At 36.7% G+C, this 23,781-nt stretch overlaps 1 protein-coding gene across 1 annotated transcript; it reads left to right on the top strand.

The window, feature by feature from the left end:
• The first annotated feature begins 3,899 nt into the window (after positions 1-3,899).
• On the top strand, positions 3,900-23,397 carry RBM44 (RNA binding motif protein 44). The gene is made up of 14 exons (XM_046019893.1): positions 3,900-3,972; positions 6,821-8,430; positions 8,886-8,944; positions 10,092-10,268; positions 11,017-11,200; positions 11,290-11,312; positions 11,443-11,527; positions 13,158-13,272; positions 13,990-14,118; positions 16,592-16,671; positions 16,780-16,853; positions 19,035-19,323; positions 22,993-23,138; positions 23,274-23,397. Exons 1-14 carry the CDS (start codon positions 3,900-3,902, stop codon positions 23,395-23,397), a joined length of 3,168 nt encoding a protein of 1,055 aa, XP_045875849.1.
• Positions 23,398-23,781: the final 384 nt, after the last annotated feature.

Raw genomic sequence — 23,781 nt, forward strand, 5'->3', positions numbered from 1 at the left:
TGATTTCATCTCAGATCATGTTCTCAGGGTGCTGAGTGCACCCTGTGGTGGGTGTGGAGCCTGCTTGGGATTCTCTCCCTCTCACTCTGCACCCCCCCTTGCAAAAGAAGTATTTGGAAAGTTATCCTTTTTATTATTCTTAATTGTACTGTAGTCAGAAAACATACTTTTAAGCATATGGAAGATTCTGGCCATGATATCGTAACAGAAATTGGATTTATCATGTTGCCACAAAACAGCTTGAAAACTAGGCCTTGTGTATGAAACAACTGTTTCCAGATACTGGGCAACAGGCAGTATAGGACCGTGACTTCCAAAGGAAAGAGAACATACAACATGAACCCTATGGAGCCTGGCTTCCTACCTGGAACACATTTGCAGATCAGTAGCTGCATACTAGCTACTGTGGGATGTGTTAGCTTGCTCCGGTAATGAAACCACATTTGGTAGAACAGCTGCGATTGGAGTCACCACTTAGTTAAATTTGTGGTAGTCCACTCTCATCTCCAAGATCCATCTCTGTTCTGCACAGGTCAAATATAAGAGTTAAATGGAGATGTGGGAATCAACAACCCTTGCATTTTGCAAGTCCTTGGTGATGGCACTAATCTCTGCAATCCCTTCAGGAATGTGATACTGCTTTAATTTACTATTTTTCTAGGTAGAGACGATACTAATGCCTTCCTTTTGGCCTTTCCCACCATAATAGCCCTCACTCAACAGTTCAGGGAACCACTGTAAGAATTCTGCCATCTGTTAATCTCTTATGTCTCTTACAATAATGCATTCTGAAACTGGGAAAATAACCACAGGATGGGATCAGGGACCCAGTGGACCTATAGCAAAATAGACCTGAGCTAAAATTTCATTGCTCATCTGACCTCCCTAAGTCCCTACTCTGATTGGAGGGCTGGACCACAGCGACATTTTGGATCTCCTGAAATCAGTGTCAGTTCAGAGCCAATTGTTTGATTATTTCTTTTTCCCCAGTGTACAGTTAGTTTGGTAAGAGGCCAACCTTCTCAGAAAGGCTAGGAGAAAGATTAATAGTTTTAATTTTTAGTAGTGTGTGTTTAGGGTCCTTCCTCAAGAGGACCCAGCCTCCTCTTCATTCAAGGAGTGCTGGGTCTACAAACTGGCACAGGTCTCAGAATTGATTGAGGGGCCAGAACTCTTTTTATGATTCAAGTTAGAGTTTTGTTCACTTGACCTAGAACTTTCCTGCTTACACAGATCAAATAAGAATTTACTAGGCTTGATAGAAATTGATATAGGACAGATCTTTAATGGCCTTTTCAATTTTTTCTATGATTTGTTCTCTGATTAGCTTTCTCTGTGAGTTTTTTAGAAACTATTTTCCTAGAAAATTGACTATTTTGGTTAGATTTTCATTTATCCATCAGAAGTGTATATAGCAATCTCAGTTTTTATAGGTACTTTTTAGAAACCTCTTACTAAAGTGCTTATTTTCTCGTTGCTAACTTGTGTTTCAGTCCTCTCTTAGTGAGATTCGTCTGATATTTATCTACTTTATATTTTTATATACTATTTTTTTTTCAAAGAATAGCTTAGTTTTAGTTACCACTTTTACTCTTTTCAAATTGGTCACTTCTCCTTTTGTCTTAACTAACTCTTTTTTTTATCTAAGTACTACAACTGTTTTCTAGATTCTTGAGTTGACCTCTTATTAGTCTATTTAGCTAGACTTAATAATAAGTATCTAAAGTTGTGTCTTGTGGTTATAACTTTAGCCAGGTCCCATATATTTTGGAACTCTCTGCTCTCATTGTCATTAATTTGTTTTCAGTTCTTGAAGTTTGTACCATTTATTAAGTAGCTAAGTCAGGATTCAAAGCCAGACAGACTGTCTCCATGAAGTAAGCTCTCTGCCTTATACAGTTGAACCGAACAACGTGGGTTTGAACTGTGGGGGGCCACTTATATGCAGACTTTTTTGATATTATACTGTACTATAAATGTATCTTCATTATGGCATTTTTTTGTTTTTAATTTTTTTAATTTTTAATTTTTTGAAAAAATTTTATTCATTTGAGAGAGATAGTGAGAGCACAAGTGGTGGGGAGGGGTGGGGGAGAGGGAGAAACAGACTCCCTGCAAATTAGGGAGCCTAATACAAAGCCCAATCCCGGGACCCCAGGACCACAACCCAAGGCAAAGGCAGACACCCAATTGACTGAGCCACCCACGTGCCCCCCCTTTTTTTTTAAAGAGAGAAAGCGAACAAGAGGGAAGAGGGGGAGAGAATCTTTTTTTTCTTTTAAGATTTTATTTATTTATTTGACAGAGATCACAGGTAGGCAGAGAGGCAGGCAGAGAGAGAGAGAGGAAGAGAAGCAGGCTCCCTGAGCAGAGAACCTGATGTGCTCGATCCCAGGACCCTGGGATCATGACCTGAACCGAAGGCAGAGGCTTTAACCCACTGAGCCACCCAGGCACCCCAAGAGAGAGAGAGAATCTTCAGAAGCAGGCTTCATGTTCAGTGTGGAACCCAACCCGGGCTTTGATTTCATGACCCTGAGATCATGACTTGAGCCAAAATCACGAGTTGTGCACCCCCCCCCATTAAATTGGTAATGACATTTTTTTCCTCTAGCTTACTTTATTGTGAGAATACTATATATAACACATATACAAAATATGTGTTCTGCAAATGTTTAGGTTATTGGTAAGGCTTCCAGTCAATAGCAGACTATTGTTAAGTTTTGAGGGACTCAGAGTTACACATGGGGGCTTGGTACCTCTGTGTTCAAAGGTCAGCTATAATGTCTTCTCATTGTGGCGCAGGCCGAGTGAACTTAGATGATTTGTTCAGGATCATTAATTGAAATAGTTCATTGAGAATTAGAACAAAATCAGTTTTTTTCAAACTCCTCAAGAACCTTCCACTGATGACAATGCCTTATCTTTTTAGATCTATAGACAGGGAAGATAACTAGGGGCCAGAAGGCCTAAAATGATGGCGTGGGTTGGCTGGATATTTCTTCTGCTGGTACCCTCTGGAATCACTCATGTATCCATTGGGGTGCCTTGACTTTCCTATAAGTGACTAGCTTGGACTTCCCCACGTGGCAGCTGGATTCAAAGAGTCCTTGTCAGTGACTTTTTAAAAACAGCTTTATTGAGGTATATTTTACTCCTTTCAGATACACAGTTCAGTTTTAGTAACTTTACCAAGTGGTGCAAACATCATACGATAAATCAGCTTTAGAACATTTTAATCCCTCCAGTAAAATCCCTTATACCCATTTACAGTTAACCCCTTTTCCCATCTCCTACTGAGGCGACCATTATTCTATTTTCTGTCTCTATAAATTTGTTTTTTTCTATACATTGCATTTAAATGGAATCATCATTATATGATCTCTTGTCCAACTTCTTTCTTTCAACACGTTTTTGGGGTTATTTCATGAGATTATATGCTTCAGTTAGTTTGTTCCTTTTGTTGCTGAAAGATACTCCATTGTATGGATAGGGATATACTGTTTCATCGGGCTTTAATAGGTCTATAATTTGTTTTGAAACATTTTTGATCCAGGTTTGAAATCAGTGGGTCACGCTATAGCCTTCAGTACTCTGTTTTTTGGAGTAAAGGTTTTAGTAGCTTAATATGTTGTTTGTCCTTTAATGTTCCTTCGAAATTTTAAAAGAATGTGCCATGTCTGTTTAAATAATATAATTTATTACTTAGCTGTCAGTTCATGCTTTTACAAAAGTTATTCAAATGTTCTACCAGTTTTATCAGCCCTCTTGTATTAGAATCTCTGATCATAATTGTCATTTTGTCAAATTCTTGATTTTCTAATAGTTTTTTAAATATAATGCCAAATTTGATAATAGTTTGATATTTATCCCTCTTCTAGAGTGCCCATCCTTGAGAGATGCAGACTACTGCAGTGGTGGAGACAACTTCTGGTAAAGGCTCCCACTATAATGGAGGAAACATCCAGAAAGGTGAGGGGCTGGGCCAGTTGGCTTTATTCTGGGTGGGAAGATGCTAAATGTAAATGGGTTAGTTAGTTCCCCCTCCAGTGTTGCTACTTTTTAAGCCTTCCTCTTAGTAAAGTGGTAAGATTCAGCATGTTTTTAATTTAGCAAACTCAGGTGATTTCTGGTGAATATGCACAGCCTACACAGGACCCCTCGGATAGATGGAAGATTTAGGAAAGAAAAGGTGAGCCAGAAGAGAGGGTTTCTATTCAGCCAGGGCTTCAGGGAGTAAAGTGGAAGGTGGGCAGGTTGGTCTCTGCTACCCAAGTTGTAGATGTTTTGTCTTCACACAAATCTGAAATTTTTCTGTGTTTATTGGTAGATGAGAAAACAAGAAATAGCAAGAACATAAAAAGCAAGATGACTGAGTTTTGTGTGCTTATGAATATATGTGGTTTTAACACACACACAGTAGAATAAAACATAGAAGAATACTTTTATAATCCTGTGGTAGAGAAGGCTAGAGTGATAAAAGCCAGAAGTCAGACTTTAATTTTAATTTTTTAAATTAAAATTTTTAATTTTAATTTAAGTAATCTTAAAAAACATAGTCTAAGATTTTATAGAAAGTTAAAAGATAAGCAATAAACTAGGAAAAAATCTCATAAATATGAAAAACAAAGAATTAGTATCCAGAATACATAACTAACTCCTATACGAATCCCTAAGAAAAACAAATAAATTTAAAAGTGAAGCTGACACTTCTAGCCTTTGCTCCAACCCCATATTTATAATGGTTTATCAGATATTCACATGTGGGGGTGCCTGGGTGGCTCAGTAGGTTAAAGCCTTTGCCTTTGACTCAGGTCATGATCCCAGGGTCCTGGGATCAAGCCCCGCATCGGGCTCCCTGCTCAGCAGGGATGCTGCTTCCCTTCCTCTCTGCCTGCTTGTGATCTCTGTCTGTCAAATAAGTAAAAATAAAAACCTTAAAAGATAAAAATAAAAAAAGTTATTCACATGTGGGTGTTTTATCACTGACCTCAAAGGCCACTTGCTTGCAGCTGACCCCTTGTTATCTCCTCCCTCCCCTACCTTGCTCTCTCAATTCCTCTTTATAAAGTGCCTCTATTCCTTTAGCTCCAAATACTCCCATTCAACTGTAATACCAAGTTGTAAACCTTAGCATTATCTCAGAATGATGTCCAGGAAGGTGATAGCCAGTTGGTAGTCATGAAATCAGTTTAGCTGATTGTGATCAGCTTTTTAAAAATAAGTTAAACGGACTAGAAAATACCAAAGTGCATTAGACATAGAGTAGTTACTGTTCTGTAGGATTTTTGTTTCACTTACATATATCCATATGTGTGTGTACTGGATCTTGATATAAAACATGGTTCTGATTATGTTCTTAGTCCAAAAAACTTCAAAAGCCATTTTCTCTCCTTCATTTCCCATTCCTAATCAACCCCCAAGTCTTGTCAGTATGGCACTTTTATCCTAGTTCCATCTTTTCATCCCTCTTCTGTACTTAGTCTTTCTGCCTCAGTCTCCTCTTCAAGCTTTTTTTCCTCATTGTTGTCAGGGGTATTTAAACTTATTCTATTCACGTGACTACCCTTTTAAGAAGCTTTCAGTAACTGTCTGTTGCCTTAGAGTAAGAGCCATACTTCTTAGCACATCATAAAAGGCCTCTTTCTGTTCTTAGCTCCTGTTAGTTCCATAGAGGTGTTTTATTCCAAAATGGCTTATAATTTCCTGAAAATGCCATGTTCTTTCATGTAGCTGACTTTCTATGTGCATGCTTTTTGATTTGCCTGAAATAACTATTTTGTTTCAAAACACTTTTTTAAATGTAAATTTCCTCAGAAGTTTACCACTTCTTTCTTCTGGAGCATTTTCCTGCTCATTAACACAACTCTATCACTGTATTACATGTAAGTGTCCTTTTTCTTATCTGTGACCCTGAGGAAAACTGTTTGGGTACAATGCCAATGTCTTTTTTCCTTTGTTTCTGTAAAGCCTAAGGCTGTCATTAGGGGGCATCCAAAGATTACAGAGCAGTAGGGGCTCCTGGGTGGCTCAGTTGGTTAAGCAACTGCCTTTGGCTCAGGTCAGGATCCTGGAGTCCTGGGATCCAGTCCTGCATTGGGCTCCCTGCTGAGCAGGGAGTCTGCTTCTCCCTCTGACCCTCTTCCCTCTCTTGCTCTATCTCTCTTTGTCTCCCTCTCTCTCTCAAATAAATAAATAAAACCTTAAAAAAAAAATAAAGATTACAGAGCAGCTGCCTTATAAATAGCAAACGCCTAGCCATTGAAAGAATTCAAGAAGAATCTTGGCTATTTTCTAGCCAACTGGGGCTACTATAACAAAATACCATAGACTGAGTGGCTTAGACAACATATGTTTATTTTTTCACAGTTCTCAAGTCTAGAAATCCAAATTAGGGTGTGGCATGGTCAGGTTCTGGTAAGGACTCTCTTCCTAGCTTGTGGATGGCTACCTTCTTACAGTGTCCTCACATGGTAGAAGGGAAGAGCAAGATCTCTGGCATTTATCCCATCTTGAGGCACTTATCTCATCCTGAAGGCTCCATCCTCATGAACTTATCTAGCCCTGATTACCTCCCCAAGGGCCCATCAACAATTATTGTCACACTGGAAGTTAAGGCTTCGACAGGTATACAGATTTTGAGGAGGACAAAACTTAGTTCATAGCAGCAAACATAAGGGTTAGTTGTCAAGGGTAATGTAAAAAGTATTCCTATATTGGGAAGAGCTTTGATCAGAGCAGATCTAAGGTCTTTTCTAGTGTTTAGCTTCTGTAATGTTAGTGATGCCAACATTTTCTTCTTCTTTTTTTTTTAAATCAGATGTGCCTTCTAATCCTAAGAAAGAAGATTTGTTATTATCTTCCAGTGGTTGTAGCAAAGCTAAATTGGCTTTTCTTGATGATGACTGGGATTCCTTGGCAGTAGAACAAAGAGCTAGTGACAAAGAAGTCAACAGTACTGACCGAATGGATTTATTGGAGCTATCTTGTACCGGGAGTCCAGATCCTAACATGGAGAGCAATCTCTCTCAGTCCGGCGAATTTGAGGACAGTATTGACTTTGCTTTCTTGAATGAAACATACTCTGTACATTATTCAGAGTCAAAACTAAAGAATGAAAATCTCATTCATTTAAATTCAGAATTAGATTCTGAAATGCAGAAAAGAGAAGGGGTATTTTTTGATATTTTGGAATATCAAGATAATAAGATTATTGGCTCTGAAAGAACCTGTAAGATTTCAGATGATGATTATAAAGAAACTGCTGAAGATGCACAAAAACATGATATAGATGAAGACTCACAGCAGGAATATCACAGTGCAGAAGAGCAAGAATACATAAGTACTTCTTTATCATTTGACCAAAAGAAAACATTGAACATACCTAATCTGGAAATTGTCGGATTGAGAAATTCAGGTTATGAAGTTGAATGTGCTAGCAATCTGGAAGGTAATCATGTTAAATTGGAAAGTAATTGTAGCATCTCTCTAGATTCAATTGATGTTTGTGGACAAGAAGATGCACCTCATGTCTCCAAGTTTCAGAATTCCATTGTGTTAAGAGAATATCATGAACCAAAGCATGAAATGCATAAGGAACAAGAGATGAGTTTGATGTACCACACAGTCTTTGATGAAATTGTACTAGGGAGTAGTCCACTTGAGAACCAGGAATCTCAATCTAAGAGTGGTTTTTTGAATCCTCAAAAAACATTAAAAACTAAAATGTATACTGGCAAAATGAAATGTCAAATAATTGAAAGTAAAGATTTTTGTGGGAATGCAATTGTTGAGAACAAAATGTCACACCACCTTGAAAATCCTCGCACATCACAAGACAAATCTTTACAGATGTTACTCCAACCCTGTAAAGATTATCAAACATCCTGGACCTCTATTTTTGATGATTCAGTAATTTCTGCCTGTGGATATTCACATTATAAAAGCCTACAAAATAGCCCTAATCCAGCCTTAGATTTTTCTGTTACTCTCCCAAGGATTGCAGTCAAAGATAATCAGGCAGTAGAAGATAACTCCCTGAAGGTTACTAATGGCAGTACCACAAGTAAAACTTGCTTTCACAATATAGAAGGAACATGTCCCAAATTAGTGACAGATGCCGCAAACAGGACAGTCACAGTTAATCAGACAGTGGATGTTAGCACTGATTTTAGGGCTTGTTTCACAACCAGCAGGGCAACAAGTGCAAGATCTTCTGTAGCATCTGTATCAAGCAATACAGAGATAACAATGATGAACAAAAAACGGCCTGGTGAATGGCCCAGTGAGAAACAGAGAAGTGTGGCTTGTAACACAGATTGGTCATGCAGTCAGGATGATGACGATGCGCCAGGGGCTGTGACAAAAGGATCATTGGGAAAATCTCTCTCAGTTGACAGTTCAAAACCTAATGAAAATTTCCTAAATAAGGTAAAGCCAATAAGATTAATAATAAAATTTTATTTGACCTTATATAGAGGCCGTGTATGATAAAATAAATGGCTTGTTGAATTATAACTGAGGTTCCTAATGCTTTCGATGATGGGAAAGGTGAATTGATTGCTACCAAACTCTGTCCTTCTTTGGTGGCAGCTGTTGCCATCAAGTCAATTAGAAATTGGATTTTAGGGGTGCCTGGATGGTTCAGTGGGTTAAGCCTCTGCCTTTGGTGCAGGTCATGATCTCAGGGTCCTGGGATCAAGCCCCGCATTGGGCTTTCTGGTCAGCAGGGAGTCCGCTTCCCTCTCTCTCTGCCTGTCTCTCTGCCTACTTGTCTCTATCAAATAAATAAATAAAATTTCAAAAAGAAAAACAAGAAATTGGATTTTACATTTTACCTGTGTTTGTCATCTATTTCTAATTTCATTTTAAATCACGTTTTCCAGGATCCCCTGGGATTAAGAAAAGCGTCTGCTATCACAGACTTAAAGAAACATCCTGAAAGGTAAGTCAGATGTATAACCTATAGATACACTTGGGGAAAAATAAAAACAGTAATTTGCTCTTTTTGTAGTGTGTTTAAACATATGGAATAATAGCTAAAAGGGACTTTAAGAGATCTGCCATTTGCCTTCAAACAAATAAATATTAAGATAATTATAACTTTAAAGCTTTTCACTTATTAAGATTATATCTCACTAATTCCTTCAGAAACTCATGGCTTCTTATCTTTATTTATTCAACCCAAATCTATACTGATTTAATTATTCCATTTTCCTCCATTCGATCCCCCTGTAGACCAACACAAAGTAGCACCTATGGAAAACTTACATATTTGAAGAAGTAAATAGCTGTTTTCGCCGGAGTATTTTAATCTTGATTTTAATTAATTGTGTAATTTACTCTGCATCCGTGGAGAATCTGGGGTGGGGATTTGGAGAGAGAAGTCAAATTGGTTTTCATGCTCTGAGTTCGTTTACTTTTTCCTTCACTCATTCTTCATTCTCCTAATGAGTTTAATCTGGTGCTCACTTGCTCTGTCTCAAATAAATAAATAAAACCTTTAAAAAAGAGAGCAATACAATACATTTAAGAACCATGTCCATCCAGAATGCTTATAACTTTAAAAAATGTTGGCCAGGGACACCTGGGTGGCTCAGTCGGTTGAGTGGTTGCCTTCGGCTCAGGTCACGATCCTAGCATCCTGGAATTGAGTCCCACATCAGGCTCCTTGCTCGGCAGGGAGCCTGCTTCTCCCTCTGCCTCTGCCTGCCACTTTGCCTGTCTGTGCTCTCTCTCTGACAAATAAATAAATAAAATCTTAAAAAAATGTTGCCCAAAGCTTGATTTAGGTTGAAAATCTATTGATTATGGATCAATAAAGTTGATTCTGTACTTCATAATCCTTTTTTGGTAAAAGAAAGTATAAATTGGAAACTTTTTACTTTCTTGACTTCTAGAAAGAATATATTTACTTGGATTTGACATCCTTACTTTCTGAAGATGTAATGTTTCCTACAACCCTTCCATCTTAATAGAAATGATTTAAACTTGACAGAAAATAGTAAGAAATTTAAAATCTCTTTGAGAGGCATGTCATTAACAGAGAAAAATGTTTGGAATCCTACCTAATCCAGTCTTTCATTTTAAAGGGAATGTCAACATTCTAAAGAGCCTACGAAGAGTTTGCCATCGAAGTGCTGTCAGAAAATCATGCAGCGAGCCATCAAAGCAGAGTTGCACCTTTTAAATGTTCACTATCAGATGTGTCATCGCCACTGCACTGACACTTACAAACTCGTAGTGGAGAACAGGGCAGGGGTAAATAGGTGATTGTTAACTTTAAATCTGTATCTTCTTAGAATGTTATTACAAGCTTTAAATTTATAACAAAATTTCCTTAATTTTTATTTTTGAAAGGCAAAGTGAGGGATAGATTGTAATTGGGTTTGTTAGCCAGTCTAGGGTTAATGGACTTTAAAAAGTCATACATTTTGGGGCGCCTGGGTGGCTCGGTGGGTTGAGGCCTCTGCCTTCGGCTCGGGTCGTGATCTCGGGGTCCTGGGATCGAGCCCCGCATCGGGTTCTCTGCTCGGCGGGGACCCTGCTTCCCCCCCTCTCTCTGCCTGCCTCTCTGCCCACTTGTGATCTCTCTCTGTCAAATAAATAAATAAAAAAAAATCTTAAAAAAAATAAAAAAAAAAAAATAAAAAGTCATACATTTTAATTTCATGCAGAGGCAGCAGTGTATGTCAAGATGGCGAATCCAGTGAAAAAAGACAGATTGGATGTTTCTTTATATAAAGTCCAAGTATGGTTGAAGTCAGTAGCAGAGTTTGTATGACATCCTGCCACATTCTTTCTGGCTTATATATATACTTATAAGAATTATATAAATTCTTTCTGGCTGCTTCTTCTGCCCCTAGAAAAACTTCTGCCCCTTTGGTTTTCTTTTACTAAATATTTAAAAGAAGAAGTCTTTACAAATCTAATAGAGTTAGAACTCAGTATATAATATAATAGTGTTGAATGGATGACTTGTGTCTAAGGAGTTTTGTAAATTTGACTTTTGAACAGAAATTTATCAAGTGATTCTACTAAGAAGGAATTAGGATCAGCCCTACTGTCTGTTTTGGGAGACTTAAAGGTTAGATATGAGAGCTTAAAAGAAAAAATAAACAAGGGCATGCCTCTGGAAGAGCTACCCCCTCTGGCTGTGGAATCAAAATTATTATCGACCTTGTCTACGTTTGCTTCCGCGGTATGTATGTTTTATAATTAAAACTTTACTCTGTTTGCACAGAATACATGTTTAAACTAAAAGACTTTTCTTCCTTTTTCTCTTTCTAGCTGATGAAAGAAGAATCACATGTGTAAGTTATGGGTTCATCTAATGTGAATTCATTAGATCTTAAAAATTGCTTAATTTGGTTAACTTTAAGTTTTCTGTTGATCCTTTTCAGAACATTGATGAGCTGTTTAATAAAATCTTTGTCTGTTTAGCTTTTCAGGAGCAGATCCTGAACTAGATAATCAAAGTACACGTGATGTTGACGTCTCTTCAAGCCTAAAAAAGACGTTCTCTCAAGTGAGATTTTTTAAAAAGTAGTTCATTAATGTAAATCTGTAATTTTATGGCTTAAGCAAAGTAAACCATAATTTTCAGAAGCTCTCAAATCTTTTTTTTCAGTCAGCTGTCTTTGTGTAGTACCACTTGAGGGATATAACTGGTTGGAAGGAACAGTGTCCTGATCAAACAGATGGCAGTGGTATCTGTTCAGTAGGGTGACCATCAAACCAGGAAACTGTTGAGGATGAAAGGCAGTGACATTAATGACCACCACAACAGCTGGTATAAACTTGAACTGTCTAAGGCAACCATGACTTATGGCCACTGACATGCTGGTACACTGTGCTTAAAACTAGTAAATTGTTTAGACAAGGCAAAAGTTTAATTCCTTCTTTACTGAAATGACAAAATTAGTTTTTAAATGCCTTTTGTAGGTGTTCTTGAACTTTCTTGGCCCCCTAAGGTATTGTGTGTCCAGTGACAGTCTGTGTAAGAGCACTCTGCAGCGGGTGAAGTGGGATAGAAACACAGGCTTTATTCCTTATGAAGTGAGGCAGTGCCGTAAAAAAGCTGAACTTTGTTGCTGTTTTCAGATTTTGGTCTTAACCCTGAGGTTATACTCTTTGGGTAGTCTTGAATAATAATAAGATGCATTAACCCAAAAGTTAGTTTCTTGAGTTATATACTTTAATACTAACAAATGATTAAATTACTTTAGCAAATTATGTATTCCATCATTCTACTTGATCAAAAAAAAAACTCAGTTCTCCACAAATATTTAACAAGATGCAGGTATATAATCTTAGTTTGGGCTACAAGACTATACCTATTTTAAGTTAGGATGAAATTTTAATACCTATCTCATTAAATTAACAGGTTATGTGTGAAAAGCAGTACAGTGATAGGATAGTTGCTAAATTTCAGCTACTCCTGTACCATCTTCACAATTTTCCATAGCCATGTATTACCTATAACATTACTTTGTATTTTTCTTTAAATGATTCCCCCCCCCTTTTTTTTAAAGATTATTCATCTATTTCAGAGAGAACACAAACAGGTGGAGGATGGGGAGGGGAAGAGGGAGAAAGAGAATCTCAAGCAGACTCCCTGCTGACTGGTGGGCTCCATCCCATGACCCTGACACCATGGCCTAAGCTGAAATCAAGAGGTGGATGCTTAACCTATTGAGCCACCAGGCACCCCTAAATGATTCTCCTTTTTAAATCAATTTATGGGTAAAAAGTAACTATTAAATATGGGAAAGAAATGCCACTTTTTATAAATAAAAGGATTCTATAAGCACACATTAAATTAAATATATTACTGTTAATTGTTAATGTGAAAAATCCGTATATGAATATTTCTGAAAATCATTTCAAGTACTTCTTGTGTGTATGTGTGCCACACTTTGCTAAATAATGGTAGTGTTGGCAGTCACTATGCACAGGCTGAGTTCAAACTCTTAAGTGTGACCAACATAAAGCAGCAAGTTACTTTCAGTTTGCTCACTTACAGAAAATGATTTTGTTCTGTTTACCTTCATTGTCGTGAGGACTGAACGATGATAGTGGAGAGTACCTGCCACAGAACAGCAGTGCAGTAACCGCTAGTCCATGTTTATTGCTGTTTTTATTATTTTAATCCTCAGATGTCTTTCCTGTCAGACAGTAGTCATCCTAAACAGGGTGCACCAGCCAAGGAAGATGGTTTGAAAAATGGTGACATCGATGTAGACTTTAGTCAGCTGAAACTTGATGACAAAGGTCAGTGTAAAGAGTCCTGTGAATCGCCCAAAAACAAATAGCAAAGTTTAAAATACTCCTAATGCCCATTCATTAAATCAAAACCAACATTTTGGATTGACTGAATGGCATCATTCTGATTATAAACATTAAGTATGTTCTTATTCCATCTACTTAGCTTCTGTAAGGTTACTTAATATATTTGATAATGTCAAATAATAATGCAGATTTTTTTCTTCTGGTTCATATTTTCCAATCTGAAAATTCTTTCTTCTATTCAGTTTATATCTGTAAATTGTACTTTTTTTTGTTTTTGTCCTCTATGAGAAGAGATTATAATCATTCCAGAAAGATCATTAATTCAATTTTTAATGAAATAGAGCTGTAGTACTGATTAATTCCTTTTTAAAGATGTTTACTATTATTTGTGTATAAAAATGTGTCTCTTCGTCAATAAAGGATACTTTAAAAATCAGAAATGTAAGCCTTTTAGTAAGCTAAGAATCAGTGTTAATTAAAAGAAAACTGGGGAGCAGTTCACTCAGAATAGTATTTTTCAGGGGCTAGCAAAAAACCTTTCTCAAGGAATCTTTATGCTTGGTTTATACTTTGCTGATATTTATTTTTACATAAAACTAGTAATTGTCCTCATGTTGACTTATTCTGAGAAGCTTTTTAATAATTTATCAGAGTTTAACATTGTACATAATTCATAGCTGCTTCTGTTCAATTTCTCAGACTGCAAAAATTATCGAGAAATAAGGGAAGACTGGTTTGATGCTAAAGAAAACCTGACGGGAGTTGACTTGTCAGGGATTCAAGAAAATCAAATAGAAAAAGACAAAGGGGATCCAAAGTTTCCACAAGGTTGGTTCTTAATTTACTAAGAAATCCTACTGTAGCTCATTTTGTAATTCTGAGAACTAAACTGTTTTAATATTTTGTTTGTCGCTTTCCTTTATAATTATAAAAAATGAGAAATTGGACATTTAGATCTCAGTTTTTCTAAAAAGTAAATCAGTTTGAAATGTTCCTTTCTTTCAGAAAACTGCTAAAAAACGTAAATCCCAGATTTAGTTAGCAGTAGAGGTCCAAGTCCTTTCTTCCATTCCAGGGCAACACCACCGCTCCTCCTGGACGCTCTCTTCCTCCTAACCCTCAGCAGATCTGCCAGACTGGCTTGAGGGATCAAAACAGTTTTCTTTCCCTTACTTTAGAAATAGAACAAATTATTAATGTTTTCATCTTTTCATAGTCTTCAATTGCTTAAAATAGTTGGAATTTCCTCTAATATCTTTGATCATTGCCCTTCTATCACTTCTAAATATATGCTACTTTATTTCTGTATGCTTCCATGGATTTTTATTTTATATAATAGCAATGGTCTTATTGGAATTTTTTGCTTCTTTAAATAATGCTTACTAAGATTTTTAAATGGGTGCCTGGGTGGCTCAGTTGGTGAAGCGTCTGTCCGGTTTAGGTCATGATCCCAGGGTCCTGGAACGGAGCCCCACATCAGGCTCCCTGCTCAGTAGGGAGCCTGCTTCTCCCTTTCCCTCTGCCTCTGCCTGCTTGTGCTCTGTCTCTCTCTCTCTCTCTCTGTTAAATAAGTAAAATATTTTTTTAAAAAGATTTTTAAACAAAATATAAGAAAATTTAAATTACCTGAAGGTTCTTCAATCTGCAGTAACCACTATGAATATTCTTTACCATTCATTTATGCATTTTATGCATGTATTTAATACACATACACAGTTTAAAATAAATGATATTTTATCATCTAACTTTATTCTAACTACTTTTTTTCTTTCATTATTTTTTTTTAGATTTTATTTATTTGACAGAGAGAGATCACAAGTAGACAAAGAGGCAGGCAGAGAGAGACGGGGAAGCAGGCTCCCCGCTGAGCAGGGAGCCCAATGCGGGGCTGGATCCCAGGACCCTGAGACCATGACCTGAGTTGAAGGCAGAGGCTTAACCCATTGAGCCACCTAGGTGCCCCAACCTTTCATTATTTTTGTCCATATCACTTACCACATGCTATATACTTATCTTACCTGATCTATAGACTGCCTTCCCACATCACATATTAGCTCAGTTTTTTTTTATAGTTTGTTCATTACCTGTCCCCAGGGCCAAGTACAGTGTTCTGCCCATGGGGTAGTTAGTCATCCTATTGTATTCAACTAGTGTAAGGTGAAGGGGATGAGTCAAACATATGTCTCCTAATGCTTATTCACTGTAGCTTCTTGCTCCCTCCACACCTCAGTGTAGAAGTATACAGATAAATAGTTTCACTCTCTTCTTTACAACTGTACATTATAACCAAAGAGATTAAGCAAGCTAAAGGAAGTAAGTTAATGAAGAAGGTTGGGTTATTATTGCCTAGGGATGAAAGAGTCTGCCTGCATTGCAGCACCACCACTTAACTAGATTTGTAACCTGAACTCTGAAGACCTCAGCAGCCGCCTCTGGAAAATGGAAACGATAACAATTGCTAGGTTGCAGGTGAAGTGCTGGGCCTCCCGCCTGCAGTGGGAGGGGCACTCAGGGGGTGTTAGGCTATTATTAGTGAGTGAAAAAAATAAAACTTAAAACTATCCCATTATTATATAAAAACTAAACAAATAAATTAAAGTACTTGAATTCATTTAACAAATATTTACTGTGTACTACCTATGTGCCAGGTATTGGTTTTGACAGGAAACTAAAAGAATCTCAATTCAGTAGATCTTTTTTGATTTCAGACCAAGTTCTCTTCAAAATGGAGACATGAAAATGCGTTCTGAGAATGGAAAAAAAACTATCTGTAATCTTAGTATTTGTGGTTCCCAAAAAGTCCTGTGTAAATCAAGTTGTTTGTTCTCCCCCTTTTTTTCTAATGTGCCATTACCATTAACAGACTATATACCTGTTTTTGATATTTTTCTGATTTCAAGGTTTTGTTGGTGTGATGTTTCCCCAGCCCGGGAATATCCATAAGGCCTAGCCAGGATTGACATGAAGGCAGTTAGGGTCCTCTGCACATCTCCCTTCCTAGATAGTGCTTCTTTGAACCAAAGACAAATGAAAGACACCTTTCTTACTATGATGTAATTGATTATCCTGATGAGATGTTATTGACCCATTTTTGAGCTATGAGAGACTTAGTATCAACCAATCCAATCTCTTTATTTGGAAGATGATGTGATTAAGGCCCTAAAATCTTAAATCTTGGTCTTCAGACTAGTGCCGATATTCAGTAATAATTTTATAAGTTTTGTAATAATAAAAAAAGTTTTCACATTTCTTTTATAATATCAAATATTAATGGTCATATATTATGTTTCTCTATAAGCAGAAATGAAGAATATTGAAACTTTACGAAAAGATAAAGGTTACTTGATACATGTTGGTGGTCTCTGCCCTTCAGTATCTGAGGTATGCCAGGACTATTTTCCGAGTTTCATTTAAAAATCTATTAATTGTTCATATTTTGATTCTTTTTTCATTTTTTCTACCTTTCACAAACTTTTATTTTTCTTTTAGGCTGATTTAAGGTCTCATTTCCAGAAATACCAAGTTTCTGAAATTTCCATTTATGATTCTTCTACTAATTATAGGTAGGTTTTCAGATTCAGTAAGGTACACTTACTGAGTGTGTGCTGTGTGCCAGGAGTGGACACCAACCACAGTGGCGGTAAAGTCAAGGGCCATTCCACAGAGCTTTCCCAGCCTGGTTGGGGGAGACATTTTGACAGCTACATCACTAATGGTGCTGTTCCTAATCAAATCTTCCATTATACTTTTTAATTTGGTATTAATGGCTTATTGATTTTTGTACACTTAATCCTGTTTCATTACCATTTCACACAGGGGCAGTAGAGTGCATTAGTTAAGAGAGTGGGCTCTGTAGCTAGATGACTTATGGCTTGGGTTCTGTTCCCACTTGCATCAGTAGCTTGCTGAATAAATTTGGACAAGTTACTTAACCTATACATACCTCAGGCACTTCATCTGTAAATGAGGATAATAATAGTACCTTCATCACAATATGAGACAATTATTAATAAGTAAAGAAATAGGAATACAGCCTAGCATATAGTAGGCACTCAGAAAATTGTACTTTGTTTGATTATTTTTAATTTTAATTACCTTTTAGTTGATGCTTTTATGTTTTTTACCTTATCTACATATAGTCATTTCCAGTATTTATCATGCTGCTTTCTGTTTTGTGACATTGTAGGAACATTCAAAATTTCAAACAAAATGGTGATAGCTTAGTGGAAAGGCATTTGTTATTTCATCTCTAACAAGGATAGCTGTTTATTTCAGATAAAGAAATCTTTACCAGTTAAGAAAGGATCCTATATAGGTTCCTGGGTGTCTCAGTCAGTTGGGCATCCAACTCTTAATGTCGGCTCAGGTCATGATCTCAGGGTTGTGAGATCAACCCTGTGTCAGGCTCTGTACTGGGCTTGGAACCTGCTGAAGAGTCCCTCTCTCCCTTTCCCTCTGCCCCTTCCCCCAACCTTGTGCTCTCTCTCAAAAAAAAAAATTGTTGTTGAATTTTGTCTCAAATGGAGTCACTTAAGATGATGTACTCTTTTTATTTGACCTGTTGATGTATTGTTAATACAGTCCACTACATTAAAGTAGTTTGTAATCCTGGAAGTATTACTTGATGTGAAATATTCTTTTAGTATTTGTTGAATCGTTTTTTTAAAAAAACTTTTATTACTTGAAATATTATATATTCCATGTGGAAATTTAGAAAACATGTTTTGAAAGAAAGATAGAGGAACTTTATATATCCATAGAGTAACAATATACCCATAGTCTGTTCTTCGAAAACAACTCCTTTCCAGATTTGGTATATGTTCTTCTGTTAACACATCTAGGGTTGGTGATTTCAGAAGGATGACTCTTGCCTAACTTTATTCTCAATCAAATGGTTAAAATTCTGGTTAGATTTTCCAACTTCTTTTTTGGTTCCCTTGTTTTTCCATGACGAGGTCCTAAGGACATTATCTTATCTATTCTGCCAAATGTTTTTAAAATTTGCCTTTCATATTTAAACCTTTGATCCACCTCAAGGTTATGTTTTGTGTATAGAGATTAATTTTAATTTTTAAGTGATAACCAATTGTCCTAAGACTACTAATCTGTGTTACTCTGTCATATAGCAACTTTGCAAATGTTTTACATTAAATTTTAATATAAAATTAAAGAGAATTTCTAAGAAATGCTGTCTTTTACTTCCCGTTTTTGTTCATTTTTTTTTAAAGATTGTATTTACTTATTTGACAGAGAGAGTACAAGCAGGCCTCCCACTGAGCAGGGAGCCTGATGCGACTTGGGGCTTGATCTAGGGCCCTGGGATCATCACCTGAGCTGAAGGCAGATGCTTCATCAACTGAGCCACTAGGGCACCCCTAATTTGCTTTTTTTTTTTTTTTAAGATTTTATTTATTTTAGAGAGAGAGAACTGGAGTGGGGTGGGGGCAGAGGGAGAAGGAGAAGCAGGCTCTTCACTGAGCAGGAAACCCCATGTAGGGCTCGATCCCAGGACCCTGAGATCACGACCTGAGCCAAAAGCGGATGCTTAACCGACTAAGCCACCAGGCACCCCTAATTTCTTTTTATTATTTATTCTAAATAATTATTTTTCCTAATCCCAAGGTAAGTATAGTAACCTTTTTATTTTTAAGGGCAAAAGTATGTATATATCCAGTAGTTACAAAGTGGAGTTTGAGGCAGTTTAGTCATTAATAGTCTTTTGGTTTTCTGCTTTTATATGTTAGATATGCATCCCTTGTTTTTAAAAAAAACATTGATGCAAAGATGGCCGTGAAAGAAATGAACGGGACAGAAATAAATGGAAAATCCGTAAACGTGCGGCTTGTTAAAACTCCTGGAGAATATACATCACCACTTTCCTTCAAAAATGGAAATAAAGTTACTTGGAATAATTTGGAGAGAAGCACCAACAAAGAAATTACCTCAGTCTCCTCAATTTCAAGATTGCCCAGAACTAGGCCAAGGCAACTAGGATCTGAGCAAGACAGTGAGTTTTTTCCTTTTGACCAGAAGGTTAGTTTTCTTGATGGATCTTTTCAGTGGTCTTTGTATAGGCCATACTGCGATAAGTAGTTTGGTAGAACAAGTAACTCCAGAATCAGGGAGCTTGAAGTGGGGATGAGAATGTTAATCTCTATCCTTTTTAACCGTGGATCCACCCTAAGCTGTTTTTGTACAACTCTAGTTGCTCTTGGGGAGGGGGGTGGAATGTAGATCTTTGTAGGTCTGGCTGTAGACTCTCTTTAACTAGACTCTTTGCCAGTACTTTGCAGTCTTTTTTGTCCCTATTCTTGGATAGTATTCCTGTGTAAGTAGTTAATTACTCTCTCATCACTCTTTCTCACAGTTAATCTTGGCTTACAATCATTAAAACCATAAAATATAGTCATTATATATGCTCTCAATTTTACCTCATCGGGGTTTTAAACACTACATGGAAAATGATGAAGTTGCCCCTTTACCCTCACCTCTCCACTGTTCAGCAGTGTGCCTGGGGTCCTATAGGAATTCCACAGGTTTTTAAAAGATTTATGTAGAATAAAATTCACTCTTCTTGGTATTTTCAAGTTTAGGCAACTGCACATGAATGTGTAACCAGCACCACAATCACAATACAGAATAGTTCCTTCATTCCAGAACATTGTCTTATACTGTTTCTTCTCCTTATGATTTTCCTTTTCCAGAGTGTCATGTGAATGACTATTACATAATGTTATTAGCCTGACAGCTTAGCTTCATGCATTGGAGATTGATCCATATTGCTGTGCATATAGCATTTCATTCCTGTTCATATTTTGGCCACTTTTATCGGACTGTTTGCTGTTTTGCGGTTTTTATTTAAATTCCAGTTAGTTAACATATAGTATATTAGTTTCAGGGGTACAATATGGTAATTCACCGCTTCTTAAATCAATCATCAACTGGTACTCCTCACAACCAGTGCAGTCCTTAAACACGATCCTTCTTTAACCCTTCCCTCTACCCACCTCCCTTCTGGTAACCCTCATTTTGTTCTCTATTGTTAAGAGTCTGTTTCTTAGTTTGTCTCTCTCCTTTTTTCCCCCTTTGCTCATTTGTTTTGTTTCTTAAATTCCACATATGAGTGAGATCATGTGATATATGTCTTTGTCTGACCGTCTTATTTCACTTAGCATAATACACTCTAGCTCTATTCATGTCATTGCAAATATAGCAAGATTCCATTGTTTTTTATGGCTGAGTAATATCCCATTGTGTGTGTGTGTGTGTATAAAACACATTTTCTTTTTTCATTCATCAATCCCCGAAAATGAGTAATCTGATTAAAAAATGAGCAGAAGACACGAATAGGCATTTTTCCAAAGAAGGCATACAGATGGCCATCAGACACATGGAGAAATCACTAACATCATTTATCATCAGGGAAATGCAAATCAAAACCGTGGTGAGATACCACCTCACACATGTCAGAATAGCTAAAATCAACAACACAAGAAACAAGAGGTGTTGGTGAGGATGTGGCAAAAGGGGAACCCTTGTGCACTGTTGGTGGGAATGCAAATGGGCAGTGTGAAAATTCTCAAAAAGTTAAAAACAGAACTACCCTGCACTTCAGCAATTGTACTACTGGGTATTTACCCAAAGAATACAAAAACACTAATTCAAACGGATGCATGGACCCCAATTTTTATAGCAGCATTACTTACAGTAGCCCAGTTATGGCAACCGCCCAAGTGTCCATTGATTGATAAATTGTTGTTTATTTTATTATTGAGTTTTGAGAGTTTTTTTTTTTAAAGATTTTATTTATTTATTTGATAGATGGAGATTGCAACTAGTCAGAGAGGCAGGCAGGGAGAGAGAGGAGGAAGCAGGCTCCCTGCTGAGCAGAGAGCCCGATGTGGGGCTGGATCCCAGGACCCTGGGATCATGACCTGAGCTGAAGGCAGAGGCTTTAACCCACTGAGCCACCCAGGTGCCCCGAGAGTTTTTTTTTATCTTCTGAATACAGACCTTTTATAAGATATATATGATTTGGAAATACTTTTTCTAACCTATGCGTAGTCTTTTCCTTCTTTTAATACTGTCTTAAAGGAGTTTTAAATTTTGATGGAATACAACTTACCAATTTTTTTTCTTTTTTAATTTGTGCTTTTCAAAACCCATGGTCACAGAGATTTTGAGTTAATTTTTATTTAATACATGAGATATTATCACCTTTCTTTTCTCAGCTTCTCAACATTTATTCATTACATTCATTTATTTAGAAAATATTTATTGTCGGGGCGCCTGTGTGGCTTAGTGGGTTAAGCCTCTGCCTTCGGCTCAGGTCATGATCTCAGGGTCCTGGGATCGAGCCCCACATCGGGCTCTCTGCTCAGCAGTGAGCCTGCTTCCCCCCTCTCTGTCTGCCTGCCTCTCTGCCTACTTGTGATATCTCTCTGTCAAATAAACAAATAAAATATTAAAAAAAAGAAAGAAAATATTTATTTTCTACCATAAGAGGCAGAACCTGACTCTGCTACCTGCTCATTATGTGACTGGGCAAGCTACCTAACTTCTATGTCTGAGCTTCCTTATTTTAAAATGGGAATAATAGTTCCTGCTTCACAAATGTTGTGAGGTTTAAATGGATTTAATACAGAAAAGTCCTTAGAACAATGCCAGGCACAGAATATGCGTTCAACTCAATAGTAGTTGTTACTGTTGTTGAGCAGTAATTTGGCTCTTTCTTGGAAATCTCATCCTTTCTGTGGTTTAAACTATCACTTAAACTATTGTATCCCAAACTTTTGTTTATTCAGCAGTTATTACATACCAATTGTATACATAAATATTCTAGGCACTGGGAAAATAGCAAAGAACAAAACAGGCCAAAAAATATGTGGTCTTATATAACTTAAATCTAGTGAAGAAAGACAATAAACAATTAAGTAAAATGATAATGTTCTGATGGGATAGATATAATATTTTATGTATTTTGCCCTGTCTTTTCATCTAGACTTTAAAGTCTCAGCTCTTTGTTTAACTTGAATTTTTATGGGATATGTAGTGGTTTCATAGAATTTATAACCTGGTGAATACTAATTAATCATTTTAATTTTGTCTATTTGATTGGATTATAAGATTCATAGGTGGAGGGGTTTCTGTTCTATATAACTAGTTTTCCTTCCACAGTATGTGGTCCAATTCTGGATATATAGTCTGTGTTGATGCCATATTTAGTAAATAAAATATAGAATATTTGTAATTACTATGTAAACTAGCCTTTCTCTGTCAGGTTAAGTAAGAGAATTAAGCCTCCATGCCATAAGCCTTAGATATCCCCAGTATGTAGTGAATTAACCTCTCTCCTGCACTGTAAATGAAACTAATTATGTCCTATCTTTGGGGAAAGTGAGAGAATAGTTAACATCTGTGTTCTGTGGTTCAGATGAGGAATCCCAGTTGAGAAAGGCTGATTTAGACTAAACTCCAAATATTTTGTCACTGTTAGAAAACATGTGAAACTTTTTTTTTTTTTAAATACATGGTTCACAACACAGCTCAAGTAAATCTACTTGGTGTAATAATCCCAACTCAAAGTAAATTTCTTAGGAATTTTTATTTTGCCATTTGTATTTAAATTTTATTTTAATTAAATAAGCTAAAGTGTCTATGAAATGGTCACTGTTTTAAGAAAACTTTAAAATGTTTGTTTAGGGTATCAAGAAGAATTGTAAACAGATTGAATCTACTAAACTATTACCTGATGCACCTATTCAATTCATACCACCAAATACATTGAATCTGCGTAGCTTTACCAAAATCATGAAGAGACTGGCTGAACTACATCCAGAAGTTCGCAGGTAATGACTACAATTCTGTTACAGTGGTTTTAATATTTTTATGTAAAAATATAGTTCAGTGTGATAACTTATCCATATTTAGAATGTGTTACTTTGGAAAGGACAGGTGCTTATGTGTGTTTTCCTTTTGCATAGAGACCATATTATAGATGCTCTTCAGGAAGTGAGAATAAATCATAAAGGTTTTCTGAATGGCTTATCTATTAATACTATTGTGGAAATGACTTCATCTGTCTTGAAAAATTCTGCTTCCAGCTAGGAGTAAAAGAGGCAACAAGAGGTAAATCAAGCATATCTTTTATATTTAAATATTACTTTAAAATTTTAAGCTATTGATTTTTTTCAAATAAAAAATAGTATTAATGTAAAGTAATAAAATAATGATATTATAAAATTAAAAAGCAAACATACTGTATTAGTTAACTACTAATGCAAAACCAGTTACCCAAAACTTAATTACTCAAATAGTATTCATCATCTCATAGTTTGCAGGTCAGGATTAAGGAGTGGCTTTAGCTGGGTAGTTTTCACTTAGGAACTCTCACACTGTTGTAGTCAAAGATGTTGCTTGGGTTGTAGTCATCAGGAGGCTTGGGTGAGACTGGAGGTTGTGCTGCTGAGATAGCTCATTCACAGGGCTGTT

This window comes from Meles meles, chromosome 9 (genome assembly GCF_922984935.1).
Source record: "Meles meles chromosome 9, mMelMel3.1 paternal haplotype, whole genome shotgun sequence".
Lineage (NCBI taxonomy): Eukaryota > Metazoa > Chordata > Mammalia > Carnivora > Mustelidae > Meles > Meles meles.

Excerpts from the sequence above, each read along its gene's own strand:
- RBM44 (XM_046019893.1), top strand. The coding sequence starts at position 3,900 with ATGCAGACTACTGCAGTGGTGGAGACAACTTCTGGTAAAGGCTCCCAC. Across the intron at positions 3,973-6,820 it reads TGGAGGAAACATCCAGAAAG|ATGTGCCTTCTAATCCTAAG; the intron begins GTGAGGGGCTGG and ends TTTTTAAATCAG. Across the intron at positions 8,431-8,885 it reads ATGAAAATTTCCTAAATAAG|GATCCCCTGGGATTAAGAAA; the intron begins GTAAAGCCAATA and ends CACGTTTTCCAG.